Genomic DNA, 21,961 nt, shown 5'->3' on the forward strand with positions numbered 1-21,961 from the left:
ATTCATTTTACTCTTAAATATTGTTTTACTGTTATTTTATACATTTATACACACACTAAGGTAAAAAAAAGAAGAGGAAAACTTCCTATTATGGAATCATTTCTTGCACTCTGCTGCGCCTGCCACAACTAAGCTTTATCAAACTTGTCATATATTTCAGAAATACTAGTTTGAATTTCGTTCGCATGTGTCACTTCCTATGTAACATGTTCCAGTCGCAAATAACGACAATAATTCATAACATTCTTTTTTTTTTTTTTTGCTCAGCAATTCATACAGTTTTCAGTATTTCATCGTTCGTTGCCTGAACGTTCCTGACATCAGCTGCAGGTGGCATTTGACAGATCGTGAACGTTATACGCGGTGTAATAAACTAGAGGTGAGAGGGTTATGCAATTAAACGGTAATCTAAGCATCATACTTAACCTATTTTTTCTTCTTATGTTTAGTCTGATCAAATAGACCGCCTTCTCAGTGTCTTTTTTAAAATAAACACAACTATTGGCCGTCTGGCTGTCAGTCATTGACCTGTTGCGTAAGGTTTCATTCATCATGCAGAGATTTTATTTCTGTGTTTGGAATACTGAAAGCGAGTTGCGCTTGTATAGACATCAAATAGAGAAGAAATTTATGTGAAGCCTTTATCATAAATATCAAGCAACGCACACAATCTGGGGGTGGGGGGGAGTTTCAAACAAGTATCTCTATAGAGACCTGGATGGGAACTACACCCACTACAGGAGTTCACGCGGAGGAATACTGGGGATTAATGTTGCACTTTTTCAACAAGGCATAACGGAGATGAGAATTTCTCAAGTGCAGAAGATCGGTAAGAGTGAAAGTGCGTGTCAAACTGGATGCAGCTCGCAGTGATAAATAAATGATAATGTGGAAAGTTAGCCACTTCAGTTGATACTAAATATTAAAAGTAATAATTGTTTTGTATTTATCTTAGACGTGGCAGTCATGAAATATTCCACAGTTTGGAAAATATACTTTCTAATAGACATTTCCATATTAACACTAAATGTTTGCAATGCTGCGGTAAGTAGTCTGCAATCTTATTTAATTAATAGACTTTATGTAAATATTGCGCTACAAGTTTCAATTCAAATTATATATTAAGTAGGCTTAATCAACACAACAACTACTGTTTTGTGTAAGCATCTTTTCCGCTGCAAATCCGGAGCGTAATTTTCTCATTTATTTATATCAAAATTTAAGATATAGATACGTTCAAGGGAGAAACTAGATGACTGTTTTTTTTTTTTTTTTGGTAATAGCAGTACACCATAAGAAAGTACTTCAAGAACTGGTGTAATTGTCTTCGGTCAATCATAAATGATTGGCGTGCTTTTTTCGAGACCTGAATTCTTTTCTCGCCTCCATCTTTATCGCAGATTGTCGCAGCTCATTAGCCACTCTTCTCAATGTTGCAATTAAAACATGAAAGCCTGCGTTTAACTTTCCAGATAAAGTATTTTCTCTATGCAACTTCCACAACAGCTACCTGCAATAATGCATACGTTACCGTATCTGGAATCAACAGGATAAATACCTGGTATATTTTTAATTTTATTTATTCGTGAAACGATTTTTAAAATATGCTAACGTGCTGTTTCCTTGTTTAAGAAAATACTTGCATTTTATTTAGAGGTGATATTTATTTAGCCACAGTTCTCTCCTTGAAACAGCGTGTAAATCTTTACCGACTCTCTTTTGCAAAGGGTAACGGCATTTAAGAAACACTTCGTTTCCCCTCCTTCCTAGGTGCTTTATTCCTTCCCTACCTTGTTATATCACGTATGGTGTCTTGATTAATATTCATGCATATACGGCTTTCAGCTGTCGGATTTCTCTATCCCTACCTCCAATTTCTGTGAATGTGAATGCCACTAATAGCAACGAAAAATTCAGCAAAGTTAAACCACGTGGAAGCAATTACCATCACGCGTGGAAACTTAGGCCTACAGTCAGATTGCGAAAGCCATCAAATGTGCTTTCTTTTAAATAAAACATCATTAAAATTTTAATATATTATATTACGTAATAATTTAAAATTTGCTTACTTTGGTAAAAGGTACTACTTGTTTAACGCCAATGCTGGGTTCGAATGCCGCATTTGTAAAAACGTTTCGGACAAGCTGGCTCTGACGGCTCTTTGAGGTTATAATTGGATGTTACAAAAATAAAATAACACATTCTTTCATTTTTAATATTCAGTTAATCTTATTGAATATTGTCTGAATTTATGCAAACATAATGTATACTTATTATATATATTTGGATGTGAGAAAAAAAATAGTGTTTATGAGCGCCAAAAACTTATTTGCCCTACTTCAAATATAGTTACTAAGATCACAAAGTAAATATGTATGCTATTGAGAAATGTTTCGTAGCTCACATTTATACCTGTAATATTTTTTTGGTAAACAATCCCAAGTTTTAACTCGGCATTTTTTTTAATTTTTTTAAATGCGTCTTTGGAGAGCCACCTTTCTTAACACTTATTTATTCATTTCGTCGTTAATAATGACGCCAACTGTAGCATTTTGTGAAAGGAAATACTCGGTTCGAATTTCGTCGTAGTGTGAGGAACATCTCTAATTAAATCCGCTAATACATTTTTATTCTCTATAGCCTTATCTAACTTTTGGAGGCTGAGGGGAAGTTAATTCTCCAGTAGTAGTAGCCAATCATAAGCTAATTACAAGATGTATCCGGTGAAGAGAGGCATCCAAGTGCCGCAGTCTCGTGATTCTTTACCATAATGCAGTATATTAATGTCTGAAATAGTGTGGATTCTATGATTGATTGTAACACTGGAAATGGCATTTGCCTTCATAGCATTAAGCTACCCGAAGAAAAACTGTTCTCAATTCGATTCTAGTTGCCTACCATGTTTTGTAAGCCTTTCTTCGGCCGATTTCCGAGCACCGGAAAGCGTTTTTTTTTTTTTTTTTTTCCCCTCGAAAACTTGGAATTTTCGTCCCGGAAACTCGAGGATTTTTTTTTCTCTTTGATCCAGCCAACTCAGATTGGCTAGAGATGGAGATTGAACTTCCCCCTCTCTCCAAAAATTAGTAGGGCGTCAGCGGATTTTTTTAAAAATTTTGTGAGGGACACTTAAAAAAATGAAACCTTTCATAGAACAGACTGACATAATACATTCGTCCACAACTTTAGCTTCTTTCTCGTAATCTAAATAAGCAAGCAAATAATTTCATCCCTCCATCTGGAAGGACTGAAGGTTATGCGTTCAAATCCCGCTATCACATGGACGTCTGTGAAAGTGTGATGGCAGACAATTTTCTTTGCCTGGTGTGAGACCATTATTCCTTGTTGGAGGCCTGAAGTGGCCTGAAAAAAGTAACCTGTTTAATTACTGAAACTGGATTATCTTTGGTTTTCTTTAGATAATCCGGACAACATATCTAGTAGGTTTCCAAACTTTCGTATGGAATTGATATAAAAAATCTAGAGTAAAAAAAGTAGCTTCTGACTCTCTGCACGCCATGTCAGAAATAAAATATATTTATTTAAAATATTTCATCAAAGAGCTGTTTGTTTGTACGCACACTTTACGTCATATCTTTCATTCAATAAACTAGCGAAACTTATAACTAGAGGAATTAATCCCCCTTCCCTATTCTTATCAATCATTTATTTCAAATTTCATCCTGTGTAATTTATTCGTTTAATCCTCAATTTAATTAATGATTGTGCGGTTTCATCGTAACGACATTTCTGTTCTTACATGATGTAATTCATTGGTCTAACATTCATTGTTTTTTTCTCCCCAGCAAACAAACTCAATGTGTACTTTTTTTTTTTTTTGCTGATCTTTTATCATATTATAGCAGACACAATGATGGTATTGGAAACGTGTAAACCAATCGCTCTTTAGTACATTCTCTGGTTTCAATTTTTTTTCTCTCTAGCTGCAGTACTCTTGAAACCAAATTGGACTAAAGGTTATGCTAAAATATTTGGTTGAAATTTCGAATGAGTCTGTCTTACTTACTTTTAACTGGTGGGGTGGGGAGCCCTATAAAAGTTCTTCGCATCACGTACCTATTTACACGACGGAGAAACTAATAGTAATGCTTCTTCTGGTGGAGATTGTCAGCTGCTTGTTTTGAGTATATAACTATTGTGAGTATGTCTCGTCACCTGCGTTTTCTGAAGATATGGAAATAGCGGAGAGAAAGAAGATTCAGTGGCAAACAATTAAGGTGACCAACATCAAGCTGTTGATGTGGAATACGAAGAAAGCAGAGTTTGGCCAGTAGGCATTTAATGATGGGATTTTACAGAATAGATACAGGAGATATTTTTCAGTACACTTAAGTTATGTGTACTGAAAAATATGTTCTGAGCATAGTTAGTAAGATAGTGAGGAGAGATTTTTTTTCTGATGCCTGAGGAAATAAGTGTGCTAACGGTGAATAAATTCAAGATATGATCTACTTTTTTGCAAAGCCAGTAGTAGCGTTTTGTGAGAAGGAGTAAATTAGTGAGGATGAAGCACCAGGGCTCATACAGTTTCTCCAAAAACTGAGCAGGAGATGCTAACTTCTTAGCCTCCGACAACTTGATATAAACAGTTCGCTGCTGCTTCTATGTGCAATAGACTCGAAAACAAGAGGCTGGATTAGATATCAATGTGTGGCCAAATCGGCCAATTATGGAAAGACAGTGTTCGCCCCGCGGTAATAGCCAATCGAAGTCGCGCGGCATTAAATAAAGTATATTAATGAAATATAATTCGAAAATGAATCTGTGAAAATAGAGGAAAGCTAAATAACATCAATTATAACCAAACATTACACCAAAGATAAAGTTATTAGAAATGAGATTTTAATTGCTGATAATAACAAATTTCGTTACTAAATGTGGAAAGTTATGAGATGAGAAGAAATAAAGGGTTCCAAAATAAACTGAACTAAAAATGTCCCAACTTTACGCTAATACCATACCCATTTCGAAGTGCTCAGAAATATTTGTGTTCAAAGCAAAGTTTCAAATTTTAATGTAAACCTTTTGGATGAAAATTATTAAAAGAAATTCAGATTTCAAGTCTGAAGAATTTTCATGTAGATATAAAAGTGTGTGTATTTATTTATTTTCTGGATTGTATAGTTATGAAATTCATCGATCTAAAACAAGTTGATCCGTAAGATATTCTCAGCCAGTAACTGCAATAAAAGTGTCACTTTTAGCTACTACTAAACTGGGGTCAGTTTGGTAAAAGAGTGATAAAAGTGCAGTAATAATGTAATTAACATATTATTTAGAATAAGGAAACTGTTTACATTCATAAAATTAGTTGCGTTTCTTAACATTCACAGCTTGGTGACGCCATTCCTTGTTCATGGCTAAACACTGAACCACTTTTAGCATATTCACTGAAAAGAATGTACACATTCCCCACACCCCTCTAATTTTGCTGATAACATGGACTGTTTGAAACAGAAATATTTGTGTAGCGATTTAAATTCGGTCTCCTTCGATGAGTCTCCTGACTCCATGGAGATGCCGTAAATAATAATATCAAATATTATCAAATGCTAATCAAGAAAGGAAAGAATTGTCATTTTTCAAATCACTTCGTTAATAAAATCGATCCAGTTATAGTGAGGGGGGGGGAGGATACTATCACTTAAAGTGTTTTTTTTACCAGTAAATGTGGAATTATAACAAAAATAAATAGCTGCACGGAATTTATTTTGAATTGCCGTGCGAATAAAAACGGTCTAATTATAGCAAAAAAAAAAAAAAAAAAAAATAGTCATTTTGAATTGTTTTGCCAATAACAATGATTAAAAAAAAAGTAAAAAATCAAGTTTTCTTAATTGTAGGCTGACGTAAGAACGAAAATTGCGCTTTGTGTATTAGCTTTGAGGTTAAGAGGATAATTTTCGATTGTCGACATTTCCATTCGCTTCGCTAGAACTGTCATAATGTCTGCGACGCAGTTGTTATTCAAATAACTTTATCGAGTAGGTGCTTTTGTGTCCGATCCAATAAGTGTGTCAAAAATCATAACTCAGTTAAATTCCGACCCCCTTGTGGCTTATATTCACGAGAGCAGTGTTTCTCAATTTTATTTTATCGTAGAAACCTAACCACAATTTTTGCATTTAAAATAAAACTTAAAAAAAAAAAAATGAAAAACAATTTTAAAGAGTTATGAACTGTGCAATTTATGCAGAAATTAAAAAAAAGGGTAAACATAAAATTGTTTTAATATAATTAATATAATACAGTTAATATAGTTACATATATTAACAATATGTAACTAATAATGTAATCAGTGTCATGTAACTATTCACCGTTAATAACTAAGAGAAGTAAATTCACAAAATGAATGAATTGTAACAAATAGTAATAACCTTCAGGAGGTTAAAGCATATCTAAATATATGATGTATTTGTTATTGGTTTAATAAAATATAATCGTAGCTCAGTTGGAAGAACAATGAGACGTTGCGTCTCCTTCAATTGGACATGACTTGCGTTCGATCCTCGTGGCGAGAGGGATCTTTATTTGTAGGCTATTTTCAATTCAAGGTCAGTTAGTTGACCTCATACGGAAATTCTGGTTTTTCATTCCATATACATGCAAATCGACCATGGATAGATTAGTGGATTTTGCAGTGGAATAGGGTAGAACCCTCCGGCGATGAGTCCTAAGTGTCATGTAAAAACACGTTGTATAAAATAATATACGTTATGTACTGCGTGTCTGAAAATAATTAATCGTGAAGAAGTAATAAAATAAATTATTCCAAATAATTTTTGGCTCTCTGTTTAAGCATGAATATTGTTTTTCGCGGAACCTCAAATTATACTTCGCGAGGGTTTCTGCGGAACATCATTTAGGAAACTGCTCGAGAGAAAGAATTTTGTATTGCCTATTTTGGCCGTTACAAATGATTCGATTGAAACAAAGATTGGAATGCTCGAGTAATTCTAAGGATTCGAAATATATTGGAGTAAAATCTGTCTGAAAAAATCTGTGGCAGCCGGTGAAAATTTTAAGTGGGGTGCTGCATATACAAAATAATAATAATAATAATAAAATGATCGGGTTATGTGCACTTGTTATGTGCAGTGACAAGTGCAAACGGATATCGGCGAATCTAGCTGCAATTGGACGAGCATGATAATTCCGACACTGCATTAGATCGCAGTGTATTTGTTTCGTAATCTAAAGCGTTAATCGAACAATTCCAATTATGAACTAGTCAATCAATGTCGAAACATAAGCTGTGACCTTTAACATGTTGTATTGCATTTATATAATGTTGTAAGCATTGCTATTATTTATAAACAGAAATGAAATTTAATTATTTTATTTTTTCCTTGGGGGTGCTGCAGTGTCGCAGTGCGTATGTACAGACCGCCACATACCAGCCTGTACATAAGGAACAATTACTAAACATATTTATGTTGTTGATATCCATAAAGCTACGCATCAGTCAGAACTATTTCAGATTTATCTACAAGTCATTGCAACTTATATAATTACTCCGTTGTATGATTTCATTAGTAAATGAGTTACGGGGTGAGGACTGGAAAGTTCTGATAAACATCTAGAACAAAATAATATTAAAGCAACCGATATAACCACAAGAAAGAACATACTAATAGCAGAGTTATGAAGTGACTTATGTTCTTTCTTGCGGTTATATCAGTTGCTTAATATGATTTTTATTCTAGGCGTTTATCAGAACTTTCCAGAATCCCTCCCCTCCACCTCGTAACTATATATGAGAGCAATAAAAGGATCAGGTGCTTTGAGGAAGTAAAATTAGCATTAAAATACTTTTTAGAAGTTTATTATATTTATCGAAGAAATAATTAATTTAAAGCTAATAAGAAAAGTGCAGGATGTCATAATGGCAATTTTCATGTATCCGTTTCTGGCTTGAATTTCTTACTTTTTTATTTTTTATTTTTTTTTTATTATTCCTTTATCTTTAATCCAGGAAATACGATAACAGGCGACTTCACATTGTTCAGTACGAGATATCTTAGTTACATAAGAAGAGAGAGATAGTTACTATGGTACAAAGGGGCACCACAGCGGCGTCTGACCCTAGCCCAAGACAGATAATGACACAGATTTATATTAAAACAGAAAATAACTTTATAAATGAAATCCTCAATCGAAGAACAGAAAAGGAAGGTGTAAAGAGTCATTGAATCATTCAACCATATTGATTACATCCGCATACGTAATTATTAATAGAAAAAAGAAAACAATCTAAACATTCATGTGGCATTCGCCGGCTGAGCAAATGTTTCTGATAAATTCAATTGTATCCGGTTGCAAGGGATTTGCGAAATCCCAGCGGTTCCAACGACCAAAGCACTCAAGGTAATTCATCGGGAAGCCTTGAAATCGTTACTCTACGATATAAACGAAATGAATATAAACTTTAAGATTTTACAACATTATAATAAACGAATGCAGCCGAATTGTTATAGGAAACTTAACAGTCTTACTGAAAACGTTTGAAAAATTGAGATTTTCACCCACATTTCATAGACATCCTCAAATCGATGATTCAAGAGGGTAATAACAGTCAGCTAATACTAGTGTCCAAATTATGTAGATTATAAAACATCAATCGAATAAAAATATGTAGATAAAAAATATAGTGAGCAGTCAATGAGCACTATTGCCCATAAAGGGGATAAATGTAATCTCTCAAACCTGTTAAGATTAGGGTGATGTAATAATGTTTCACAGCATTCTGTAGTCCTCCCAAAAGAAATCCGTATTTATGGAGCTCCAGGAAAAGAAATCTTGTAGATAAGTCGATAAGTTACTTGAACATTAATCAATGAGTATCTCAGCTGTAGAGTTATTCCTTCAACAGAGTGGATAGAAATAGAACTTCTTCCAGAGAGGAAAAAGATGACGTCCTGTAATTGATAGCTTTATTGATAAAGTACACGCTGAAACCATTAGATATGAAGGTAGACTTAATGTGTTGTATTCCAAGTGTTGTCCTTCAAGACACAAATGGAAGATCTAAATATCTGTTTACAAGATTATACTAATCCTTTTTTTTAATCACTAGCCCCCCCCCCACTTTCGAATTTTAAGAAACCTGTACATTTTTATTTCTGTGCATTGAATTATTGTGAACTATCTAAACCTCTCTTTCTTAATGGAGTTCGGTTGAGGAATCATTATTTTCTCTGGTAAAAAGCGGCCAGGCTGCTTATATCAGACATGAAAAGATTTTTCACGCAAGTAAGGAGACGAAACATTTTTCATGTATTATGAACCCCCCCCCCTCTCTCTCTCTCTCTCTCTCTCTCTCTCTCTCTCTCTCTCTCTCTATATATATATATATATATATATATATATATATATATATATATATATATATATATATATATATATATGCAACCAATATTTACGGTCATTCATTTAGCATTCCGGAATTCATCCTATTAAATTAGTAGTCAGTTTATGACTGATTTATTGGTTATGCTAATAATAGCAATAGTGAAGCAGTTTGAATTTTAGCATCTGCTCGCTGTTTGGGATATCAGCAAAAAGAATGGGCCTAAAGATTAATGAAAAGCATACTAAATTTCAATAGATTAATGAAAAGCATACTGGACATTTAATAAGAATGGAAGACCTAAGATCAGTAAAGAAAGTTTCCCTCTAACCCAGGGGTAATAGATCTAGAAGATCTTTTACATTCCCCAAAACTATTGGGGAATGTAAAAGATGACAAAGATGATTGGGGAATGTAATTGGATGACTAAGGCAAAAAAATAAAATAAAAATAAATAAATAATATAGAGAAGAGTGGCAGAAGCTTTTAAGGAAGCTAAGACTCTCAAAGGGTTAAGTCAATGATGATGATATCTGTTTGGGAATGATGTCATAGTTTTATGTGATGTGTTGGGGAGATGCATAGTGGCAAAGTCAGAGGTGGGGAGGCGATAGTTGAATTACTCTATCCTTTCAGAAATTTAGAGGATCTTCAAACACCTATTGTTTTAATTATAGTAAACATTTAATATTTAAAATATATGTAATAAGTGAAAAATTGAAATTATATTAATAAAAATATAAAATGAGTATTTCTCAATCCCTAACGCTATTTATCAGTCCGAACCTTTCTCCGTATCTTCAAGACGATGCGTCTATTTTAAGATCAGCTGTGTTCCCCCCCCCTTTATGTTTTTGACATTGTTAAAAATCAGAAGGGAAGTTCATCCTTGCTTGTGCGGTGATATTTTCTTTTCATCCGAATACCGAATGAGAATCATTACTGCGAAAAGATAACGGAAATGTTGATCAACGCGATGATAAAATTTTTAATGGGTGTATGATGCATTTCTCTCCCAGAAAGCGTTTCTGCTCGATCGGTGTTGGACACGCCGTTTGCGCATTGTTATGGGCATTTACCAGATTATGATCCTGAATCCAACTTAAGAAATCCTATGAACAAAAGAACAGCTGCCTTAGCCACGACTTTTCTATTCTCTCTCTCTCTCTCTGTAACAAGCTTATATTGCTCTTTTCGGGCTCCAAGTGAGCAAAAGGAAGATTTCTATAGTGCATACTTTACTTTGCAGTAATATGTTGTACAACAAAATAGAAATTTTGATTTCAAGGTTAATGAGACTTGCTGACTTTAAGAACCATTGCTGTTCGTAATCAACTATAAATGAATTATATAAAGCCTTTTATACCTCAAAGGGAGTAGGCCAATCTCGTTTTAGGCTTGACCAACTTTTTGAAGACAAATGGGCAGCCAGTTCCTTCAAGCCTTCACTGATAATGAGCTCAAGCTATTGAGACTTTTCGAGGAAGTATTGATGAACAACTGCCATCATCTCTTGGCCTTATACCTCAACACTAGTTTTACTGTCTGAAATAGTGAGAATTCTATGGTCAATTTTAAATCCCGAATTGGTTAATGGTAGACTGACGCGGGAACCAGCTGAACAAAGACCTAGAAAAAGTTCCTCCACTTGTCGACTACAATCTAACCTGTGTCTTCCTGTGGCTAGGAAGAAAGACCATTATAGGTTAGATACAGGGCTGCACAGTAACCCATAAAAGAAATCTAAGAAATAATCGACATTCAGAACTTGTTCAATTAATCCATAGTTTCCAGCGCGATGTGGGATGAAAAATTTACTTTTATGAATGCAAGTGGTATGCTGTACACGTGGGGATGAAGCAATATAGAAAACATTTTGCGATAAGTCATTAATACAGAATGCACTTTCATAGGCATATCGATACATAGTAACTATCCTTTTTTTATGAAAGAACTAAATAATAAAATAAATCCGCTAACGCCTTTTATTCCCTCTACAGAGAGTAGGTGAGGCCGTTTTAGCCCTATCTAACTTTGAGAGATTGAGGGGGAAGTTCAGTCTTCACCAGTAGCCAATCAGAGGTAGCTAGCCTGAGAGTCTTCCTGATTATACACGGCATCCAGTGAAGAGAGGTCCCTAATTTCATGGTCCCTAATCCTAACATGTTTTATTGCCTGAAATAGTGTGCTTTCTACGGTAGATTTTCTTGTTTAACTGACGAAAAACCAGCTTGTTCGTGCCAGAGATCAACTAACTCGGGAACCGGTCGAAAACGAGGCTTAGAAAACGTTTCTCTAGTCGGCGACTAGACGCGAACTCACAACGCTCTATCTTCGGACTCGCACACCACTTCTATAAGCTTATGAAAGAACTAAAGTCACTTATGTTATAAAACTATTTAATAAACAAGTGCTTTGAGAGGGGGGGGGGGATGTTTTACTATTAGCACATTTGCTGCACGTCAAGAAATGTGCAGGAAAGGAGAAAAAGAGATTATAACCGATATACTTCAGAGCAAACATAAAGAATGTGAAATTAGACATGCTATTTACTTTTTCCGGTACATAAACAGCTAATAACGTACAAAGATTTATGAAATATCTTCGTCAAATAAAGGAAACTAATACGAGCGCTGATCCACCTTCAGGGAAACTTGTGGAGGAAATGAAGTCGAAGGTGTGAAATCGAGGTGGTTTTGTACACAGTCAAGTGGCACGTGCTAGTCGGTGTTTATGATTCATAATTTGTGTAAAGAGCGTTTAACCACGATAGTGTTTCCTTACAACACAAGTGCTTTAGTTTCAGGTCTTCAAACACGTCAGCGCTTTAAAAACCGGCAAGAATACGGTCCTTTCTTCTCTCCGCAAACGCTTACTTACACTCCTTAGTGAGTGTTTGCCTCCCCGCCCCATCATGTAGGTCAAAGCTTCGCTACAACTACCTTTTTCCGCGTCTCTTTAGTGAACTGCTTATCCGAATCACTATTTCGAGAATAAGACGCTATGTAAACCACTTGTCAACTCTTGCATCCGAAACTTGAGACATTTAACCTGCAGACAAAAAAGGAGGGAAGTGCCAGTTGGTCGTTAAACATGACCACTGTTTTCTGCGGAGAGGTCACATTTTTTCAGAACTTAGGCGAAGAGTTTTTCATTAAGGATTCTGTGGAAAGTTAAGCGACAATTAAGTGGACTTTTCATACCGTTCATGTCTTAGATATGTTTAGTGGTTCCCAATAGACGACTATGTAGTTGATAAATTATGATTCAGGAATGTTCAAATAAATAAGTTTTTAATTTTTTTTTTTTGGTATTTCTATTTGATAGTATACAGAGAAAGCAGGGTACAGTTTATTAGGTTCTCAAGATTGAAATATTGCTAAAAAGATTATTGATTTTTCTTCTTTTTTTTTTAAAGATGAACTTACTTGCTTATTATGATCTTTTCGCTTGAAGGACACAAGGAAGTTATCCTAAGAAAGGAAGAAGTAGAACAGAAATTAGTATAGTGACCAAAGTGGAGTGAAAAATGACAGATATCGTTTCACGGTCGGTTAATTTTGTAATCTAGCAGATCACAAGTTTTAAAAATTTCTGATCATCTAGATCAGACGTGGCCAACTTCTTTTTATACGGGGGCCAATATATGATGAGTGGTAGCGTCACGGGCCGCACACTTTTAGACAGAACTTAAATAAAAATAAAATAAATAAAAAAATTAAATAAAAATAAATCCTGCATTTTTTCAAGGCAATAGTTATATGTATTGAATTATTATATTTGTTAAATCATTTTAATTCTGGGAGAACAATATAAAATACTTGATTGATTTAAATATAAGTTGTTAAATCAAATTTAATTACATATTTCTGGTTTTTTTTACATGTAACATAACTTAATGAGAACACTGTGGGCGTTCATGTATGCAACAAGTTCATCAAAGTCGATTTTCAACGATGATGACGATATTCGTAACAAATTCTGAAGGTGATCATCAGTCAGTCAGTCGGCTTCTTTGTGACGATTTAACGGCCCTCATAGTTGAGAAAGTGCATTCACATGTGGATGTGCTTCCAAACATAGATGCAATTCTCAAGCTGAAATCACTCAATGCAGGATATTTTTCCCTTGGTACCAGTTTCCAAAAGTGAATGTCTTTCTCCGCCCTTGACTGGAAAAAGGGATCACTTTGAAGGCCACACAACTCCAATTGAATATTGTCATGCTGCTCTGAAATGTTGCATCTCGTTGGGTTGTTAAATAATGTCAGTTGTAGCCGCATATCACTGAAGTCAGAAAATCGCTTACTGAATTGCTCCAAAAGTTGGTCTAACATTGGCACAGAAAACTTGAAGTCAATGTGATGGCTCTCCTCCATCAACTCTCTGCAGGAAGGGAAATGTACCAAGTTTCTTCTGACTAGGATGAATTTAAAAACCTTCAGTCGACTTATGAACCCATCTAGGTGTCCAACTAAATCTGAGATTGTTTGGTTACGTCCCTGTAACTCCACGTTGAGTTCATTCATGTGGTGTGTTGATGTCTGTTAGAAAGGCGAGTAAGCTGTTAAAATGAGGATCACATAGTTTGGTGATTAGTTCTTTGTTTGTTTTATTTCCTTTCTCAAAGCAAAAAACCGTTTCAAACAGTTCCCTCTGCTTAGCCAACGTACTTCAGTGTACAACACTAAATCGTCATATTCTGCCTTTATTTATTCCTCTTAGAAAAGAAAGAAACTTGCTGTGTATCAAGGCCCGATTTCCGCCCTTAATTCGATTCACACACTTCATTACAGTTTTCATAACATCCTCTATCTCCAAAATTTTAACACACAGAGCCTCCTGATGTATAATGCAGTGCAATACAGGGCAACTTATTCCAGCCTTAGTAACTCAAACAGGTACTCAAACAGCCAACTAAGCCTGTTTGAGTACCACGCATTGATCTGTTTTCTTCACAGGTCTTACGTTTCTTTCTCATAGTACACAAAGGCTGAAGTAACTGACCAGGGGATATATATTGCAACAATAACACTGTTAACTCTAAAACTGAGTCTCTGAAACTGATCACTGTAACCAGAGCAGAGCAAGTGACTTTCAATGATGCGTTACTCTGGAGCGCATAGAAATCTATCACTCCCACTACTACAACTTGCACAGAGAAGCAGTAGATTTTATGAATTGAGTAATCATTTTAAAGCGATTTTGATTCCGTGTTGAGAATGCAAATTGTTTCCGTCGTCAGAAATAATGAATATAATTAGTATATCAATCAGAAAATCTGCGGTCGAAACTAATAGCTAAATTGATAATACATATAATTTAATATAGTTTTTATCCTACCGCGGGCCGCACAAAATCACGTTACGGGCCGCATGCGGCCCTTGAGCCTGCTGTTGGCCACCTATGAGCTATATTACAAAATTTTACTAAAGATGTGGAAAAATCTGAATTATTATTATTATTTTGTAAAAATAGTGTGCGATATTTCATATACGGTGCAGTGTTACTTGAAGGAGAGAGAGAGGATTGTGATCTTGTTAAAAAAAAACCAAAAAAAAACCCTGCATACTCGTCCAGTTCAATGTATTATATACGAGGGTTGTTTGAAAAGTTTGGTAAATTTCCAATAGACGGCGACACAATTCGTTCATTCATACTAGTGTCGCACGTATCTTTTTCATGACCCACTGGCAAAATTTTAGCTACATGCGACGCGTAGTTTGGCAAACATTTGAAACGACCGTGTTCGCATTTTTCATAAAAATGAGAAAAACGAGTTTCATGCAGTGATAAAACACTTTTATTTGAAGAAGTGGACGGCCGCGCAGATCAAAGCCGAGTTAGATGCAGTTCATGGGGACTCTGCACCAGCATTAAAGACTGTTTATTTATTTTTGGATAAATGAGTTTAAACATGGTCGTAAGTCCATCAGAGTGTGCTTCCGGACGCCCGACTAAGGTCACTACGAAGGAAATGATTGACAAAATCCATGGTATCGTTATGGAAGACTTCCAAGTGAAAGTGCGTGAGATTGCTGAGATTGTAGTCATCTCAACTGAATGGGTGTATAATATACTGCAAGAAAAATTGCACATGAAAAAGTTGTGTGCACAATGGGTGCAGCGATTGTTGACTATCGATCAAAAACGCATGCGAAAAGACATTTCAACGCAGTGTTTGGCGATGTTTAACCGCAATTCACAGGATTTTTTGCGTCGATTCGTGACTGTAGACGACACTTGGATCCACCACCACACACCTGAGTCCAAGAAGCAGTCAAAACAGAGGACAATGCCCTGCGAAGGAGCACCGAAAAAAGCGTTTCGTCAGCTGGGAAGGCGATGGCCACTGTTTTTTGGGAATCCCAAGGAATTATCATGATAGATTATTTGGAAAAGGGTAAGACTAACTAAGGGTAAGGATAACATTGAGGAGTCTATTATGCGTCATTGTTGGACCGTTTCAAATAAGAACTGAAGGGAAAAACGACCAAGATTGGCACAAAAATGTGCTCTTTCATCAAGACAGTGCGCCGTCCCACACATCGGCCGTCGCAATTGCAAAATTGCACAAATTGAGGTTCGAATTGGTTCCGCATCCACCGTATTCACCAGACTTGGCCCCGTGTGACTTCTTGTTCCCAAACTTAAAAATTTGGCTCGGTAGGAAAAAATTTCTTTCCAACAAGGATGTCATAAAGGCTGTCAATGACTATTTTGCACAATTTGACAAATCCTACTTTTTAGATGGGATGAAAAAATTGGAAACTCGCCGGACCAAATGTGTAGACCTCAATGGAGATTATGTTTGAGAAATAAAGGTGATTTTTTCCAAAAAAAAAGTGTTTAACTTATTTGATTACCATACTTTTCAAACAACCCTCGTATGTGTTCAATGTTTACCGGATCGTGCATAATTAGTTAATATCATACGAATAATATATTAGGGACATCCAGGAAGCATCGCTTGTTGGCTGAAGTTGCAACAGCAACTTGACCCAACGAAAATGTTGAAACTATTCACAATTTGGTCAAATTCACAAGGCAAAAGTTGTGTACTACAGGTCCACTGCACTCACCTGAAGAGGTTAGCATGCATTCAAACAAAAACCGAAATTTATGCAATAAGTTACTCTTACAGGTAATTGATTTAGACCGGGCGGAACCGGCCTCTGCTGATTACCAAGGAAAAATCACCGAAACGATGCATAAAACAACAATGACATTAAACCTTAAGAAACAAATCTTGAGGTAAGTCATGTCAACCGAGTGATATCTAATATGCTCTACTATATGGGAAGCCATCACAAGCGCATTTTCCAAGTCATCTGATGTTCAACCAGAACACGGTAATTTAACTGGAAACAAGGAATGAGATTACACGGTTTGGAAATTCTTAGTTAGGGCTTGCGATACGTCGGTGATTAGATAACAGATGTATAGATAATAAATTGGATGCGCGGTGCACACAACCAATTGTACATATACCAATTGTGTGTGTATGTGTATATACTGTATATATATATTAAATGAACAAATGATTGTCTCGACGCTCGTGTTGCTAATTTGATGAACAACTAAACATTGTTCATTCTTCTTCTTCCTTTACGTATTAGGCCTAGTGGTCCGGTACAATTCGAAATCGGAAATCTCACGGAGTGTCCTTATGTCTTTAGTTGCATGTGTTCACTGGGTCGATTCTGGGGGACGAAAAACCCGAGTTTCCGAGTGAACCCCCCCCCCCTACATCCGTATGAGACCTGCTAACTCACTTTTCGTCGAAAGAGACCAGATGAAGTTCTTCACCTCACGGACGGGAATCGAATCCAGGTCTTTCCGAACAAAGGGCTTCGTCTATACCGACTAAACTACGGAGGCTCACATTGTTCATTACAATTAAAATATATGTGCACTGATAAATAAGTTTTCAGTTCAAATGTTGAGACTATATGTAATTGAATTAAATATATTGATTATCGAAAAACAGGAAAAAAATACCGAACGTTTTTCATTAATGATCACCGAAACTTTTACATTCTAAAGCTGCCATTCAAATTATTCATGAGTAATAAATTTATGTCATTATTATAAATTGTTAACATCATGTAATTTAATGGCACCGTTAAATTACCTTCATATAATTCGATGCATAACTGTAAACAACAATAAATGTGTTCGGGCACTGTTTTGAATTTTAACAGACTAATCAATAAACAAACGTCACTGGAAAATGTAAATTGTGAAATAAGTTTTCTTATTATTTCTTTATTTATGCGACTTCCATCCACGAAAGATTGTAAACCGATAGCACATTAGTATCGTGAGTGGGCTAAGGATTTTTTTTTTTTTTTCATTTTATGTTGTTAGTATTTTCAGTACCGTTGACAAGGTGTAGCATAGAGGCAGCCTGCCTCACGGCGCAGCTTATTAAGGACGCTCATTCAGCCATATTGCGGTAGGCGCCGTCACTACGCTAACAATTCCCGTTAGTGTAACAAGTGCAGAAAGAAGCTTTTCCAAGCTTAAACTGATTAAAAATTATAGATATTATTTCTGGGAAAATTCCCATGTTACTCCTCTAAAATAAACTATTATTTTAATGGCTAATATAAGCCTACTTTCTTTTAGGAGTTTTTTACAATGTCATTGGCTATTTACCTAAATTTCTAGGGCATTACTGAAGTGTTATAAAACTAATATATGAAGAATGAAATAGGAGGAAAATTCGGACATACCTTTTTTGGATGTTGTTTCCCTCTCCTTATCCCGGCGCGATATGCATTCATCTGCTGTTAGGGTGTTAAAGGAAGGGTTTTTTTTTTTTTTTTTTTTTTTTTGGTGGGGGTGGGGAAGTGTGGTAAAATAATGTGGGAGAATTATTTGAAAAAAAACCCGGGTTTTTTAATATACGTATAAATATTATTATTATTATTAAAGCGGTTTTGGGAGGTGGGGTGAGAGAAGGATCTGAAGAGAGGAATTATTTTTTTGGGGAAGAGAAGGGATTTAAGGGAAAAAGTCAGGGGTTGGGAACAGCAATGACCCAAGAAAGATTGGTTGGTCTAGCAACTATATCGATAGAGGCGGACATACTTATAATTTAAAGTTAGAAAAGCTTATAAACAGTTTTATTGTGCGATATCCCTGTAGAGCAAACATTTAATTAATATTATTATGTAATCGTTTTGCGTTAATGTTTCTCTTGTAATAAAAACAAAATAGCAATTGGAGATTTTCTTATATATTTTGTCTTATAATCCATCGAGGGCGATATTTCTTTGCCTCAGGGCGCGATGTAATCTGGCAGTGGACCTGGTTATTTTTAACTAAGCAAGGCGGTGATCTCGCACCAGGCGAATGAGAGAGAATACTCTGTAAAAATGTTGAACTTTTATTTCAAACTTCCCCTAGGATATTTTTGTCTGTCTAAGGCAGTGGTTCTGAAACTTTTTGAAGTCGGGGCGCATTTAAAATCCTATAAATAATTGTAGGCGCACTATATACAAATTTCTGAGAAATATGTTATAATAATTAAGTTCAATATTACAGAAAAAAATAATGCTATAAAAAAAATAAAATGAAACATACCTTAAGTTTATTCATTCTTGTGTTTATGAGAAACATGAGCCTGATGTGCCCTAGCGAATGCTTCAATGTTTGGGCATCATATTTGAAAGGCAAACTCTCATTTCCTAGTCAATACATTGAAGAGTTCCTCTCTTTTTACACTTAATTGTAGTGAGGGTAGAAAATTCTAATTCACATAAATATGATGTTGAAAATTGTAGTAAAATGTTCAAAGCTTTTTTAGATATTGACACATATTCTTCTTTTATAGAAATCCAAAAGGCTTCAAGAGACAATTCCTTATGTTTAATCATCAATCCACGATCAGTGGATATAGCTGCCAGTTCTTCTGTTAATGTTAAACCAAAATCACTTGAAGTTTCCATAAATGGGTTTCTAATCCAATCGTATTATTTAGTGTTAAGTGATGGAAAATAAGAACTCAATTTTTCTTCTAAACTTGTTAAATGTTCAACTATTATTGGAAGTGTTTCATTTATGCAAGTGTTACTTACCAATGGAAACATTTCCAAATTACCTTCAACAGCTTTTCTTTTCCAAATCTGTAGTTTTCTCTGAAACGCTTTCATTTACTCAGTGGATGTGAGAATATTTTCTTCTTTCCCTTGCATGCTGCTGAAATATATCGACCAAATACTGTAACCTGGCAATCCAAAATTCGCACCGAAGGAGGTTACAAAAATATAATTGTTTCATCTCTTCAAAAAACGCAAAAAGTTCTTGTCGTAGCTCGTGTGCACTGGTAAGTACTTTCCCCCTTGACAGCCACCTCACCTCAGTGTGTAAAAGCAGCAGTCTGTGTTGTGAATCCATATCGATACAAAGCTTTTCGAATAAACGCGATTTGACAGGTCTTGTTTTAATAAAGTTTACCATCTGAACAACTTGATCTATTGCTTTCTTCATTTTTGCCATCAAGGCAAAAATGAAGAAAGCAATAAGTTACGATAACATTCTCATTTTGTTTTTTTTACAAAAGATGTAAGGCCTTTAACACAGCATACCATGGAAGGGTATGCTGTGTTAAAGGCCTACAAATGCCTACACACGACTTCCATGTTAACTGCCATTTATCAAGATAGCTATTCAAAAAAACGAACGAATGCTAAGAGTTGCGCCTTGTTGGTAATGTCTGTTGACTCATCAACTTGCAATGCAAAATTTGAATACTGAAGTTTATTACTGCATACATTTTTCTCGATATCAGAAGACATTTCTATAATACGCCTGTGAACTGTATCGTTGGACAGAGGAATCTTGCTTATTTTCATTGCTGCTTCATTTCCTAGCATTGTCATGACTATTTTTTTGCATGCAGGCGAAATAAGTGACTCACCTAAAGTATGATCTTTCATATTTTTTGCTATCAGTTCTGAGACTTGATAAGAAGCGATTTAAGCTTTATCAGAAACAGTCATTATACTTTTAAAAGAATTTGCCGCTTTTGTTTGCTGTTCAGACAATCTCTTGAAAAAACTTAGATTTATCTTGTAAATTAGAGTGTATAGTTTTAAATTTCATTTGCCATTTTACATCCACATATTAAACACAGCGGCAAAGGATGATCTTCACTTCCGGTCCAAGTGAAACCAAAGCTTAAATAACTATTACTATTACTATTATTACTGTTATTACGGGCAACTCCAGGGAGTCATTAGACTCATCGAGGGAGGCCCCAAATCATATTCATCACAACTATCTGACATTCATGCAGTATCTATCATACCTCGCCTTAAACTCATTCACTGTCACAGCATCCACTACAGACTCAGGGAGCGCATTCCACTCATTCACTACTCTAAAAGTAAAGAACCCAGCTCTAACACCTTTACTAACCACACTTTTGCCCAGTTTCCATGGATGTCCCCTAGTCCTCCCACAACCAGCCCTGTTCTCAAAAATATCTTCTGAATTAATTTTATAGAAACCTTTCAGTAATTTGAATGTCTCAATCATATCTCCCCTCCTCCGCCTATCAACCAATTTTTGCAACCCACAAATCCTCAACCTGTTCTCATACGGTTCATTCCACAGACCTGCTATCATCTTGGTCACTCGCCTCTGGATCCTCTCCACCTCCTCCCCATCAAGAAGAAACCTAGGTGACCAAATCTGAGCACAGTAGTCTAGATGGGGTCTTATCAAGGCTCGATAGAGAGGAACAATAACCTGCTTGTCTCTGCTTGTCAACGTATTCTTCAGCAACCAAGTGATTTGATGAGCTGTTTTGGTCACTTTTGCAATGTGTCCCCTAAATTTCAATTCCTTATCCACCAACACTCCTAAATCTCGTGCCTCATCAATTTCCTGGAGCTGGGTTCCACCAATGCAGTAAACTGCCGCCAATCTTTTCACCCCAAAATGCATAACCTTACATTTTGCCACATTAAACTGACATCCATTCTCCTTAGCCCAGACCTCCAATCTATCCAAATCATCCTGCAAAATTTTGACGTCATCTGCATTCACTATTGCCCTACCCAACTTCGCATCATCCGCAAACAAATGAACTGTTCCTCTCAGATCATTTCCTATATCATTTATGAACAAATTAAACAGCAGTGGTCCAAGAACAGATCCTTGTGGCACACCACTAGTCACAGGCCGTCTTGTGGACTCTACTCCCGAGTAAACCACTCTCTGATATCTCTCCGTCAACCACCCTCCTATCCATCTCACCAACCCTATGTCCATTCCCATATGCTGCAATTTACTGATTAGAATTCCATGTGGAATCCTGTCAAAGGCCTTGGCAAGGTCCAGTAGAATCACCGTAAACCCATAACGTTCATTATATTTGCGAGTAGGCCGCGATTTTGCTTTCTTACTTGCACTTAACTTTTGCTCACTTCCAGAATCTGATTCTTCAATATCACGCTTCTTTTTGAGAAATCTATCCATTTTATTTGGGTGTATTTATCTGAAAATAAGTAATATGCACATAACATCCACTTCCAACACTTTTAAAATAAGTAATATACACAACAAGAATAAACCATATGCT

The 21,961-nt window shown here is 35.7% G+C and overlaps 1 protein-coding gene across 1 annotated transcript in view; it reads left to right on the forward strand.

Moving 5' to 3' along the window:
* Positions 1-680: 680 nt before the first annotated feature.
* LOC150100817 (uncharacterized) overlaps positions 681-21,961 on the forward strand; it is a 975,156-nt gene continuing 953,875 nt past the window's right edge. Inside the window, exon 1 of the mRNA XM_090401910.1 lies at positions 681-1,044. Within this exon, the coding sequence (XP_090258036.1) occupies positions 967-1,044 (78 nt within the window). The 5' untranslated portion in view covers positions 681-966. The remainder of the gene's footprint in view (positions 1,045-21,961) is intronic.

Source organism: Typopeltis vanoorti, chromosome 12 (assembly GCF_054136105.1).
Source record: "Typopeltis vanoorti isolate ZY-2024b chromosome 12, IOZ_Tvanoo_1.0, whole genome shotgun sequence".
NCBI lineage: Eukaryota > Metazoa > Arthropoda > Arachnida > Uropygi > Thelyphonidae > Typopeltis > Typopeltis vanoorti.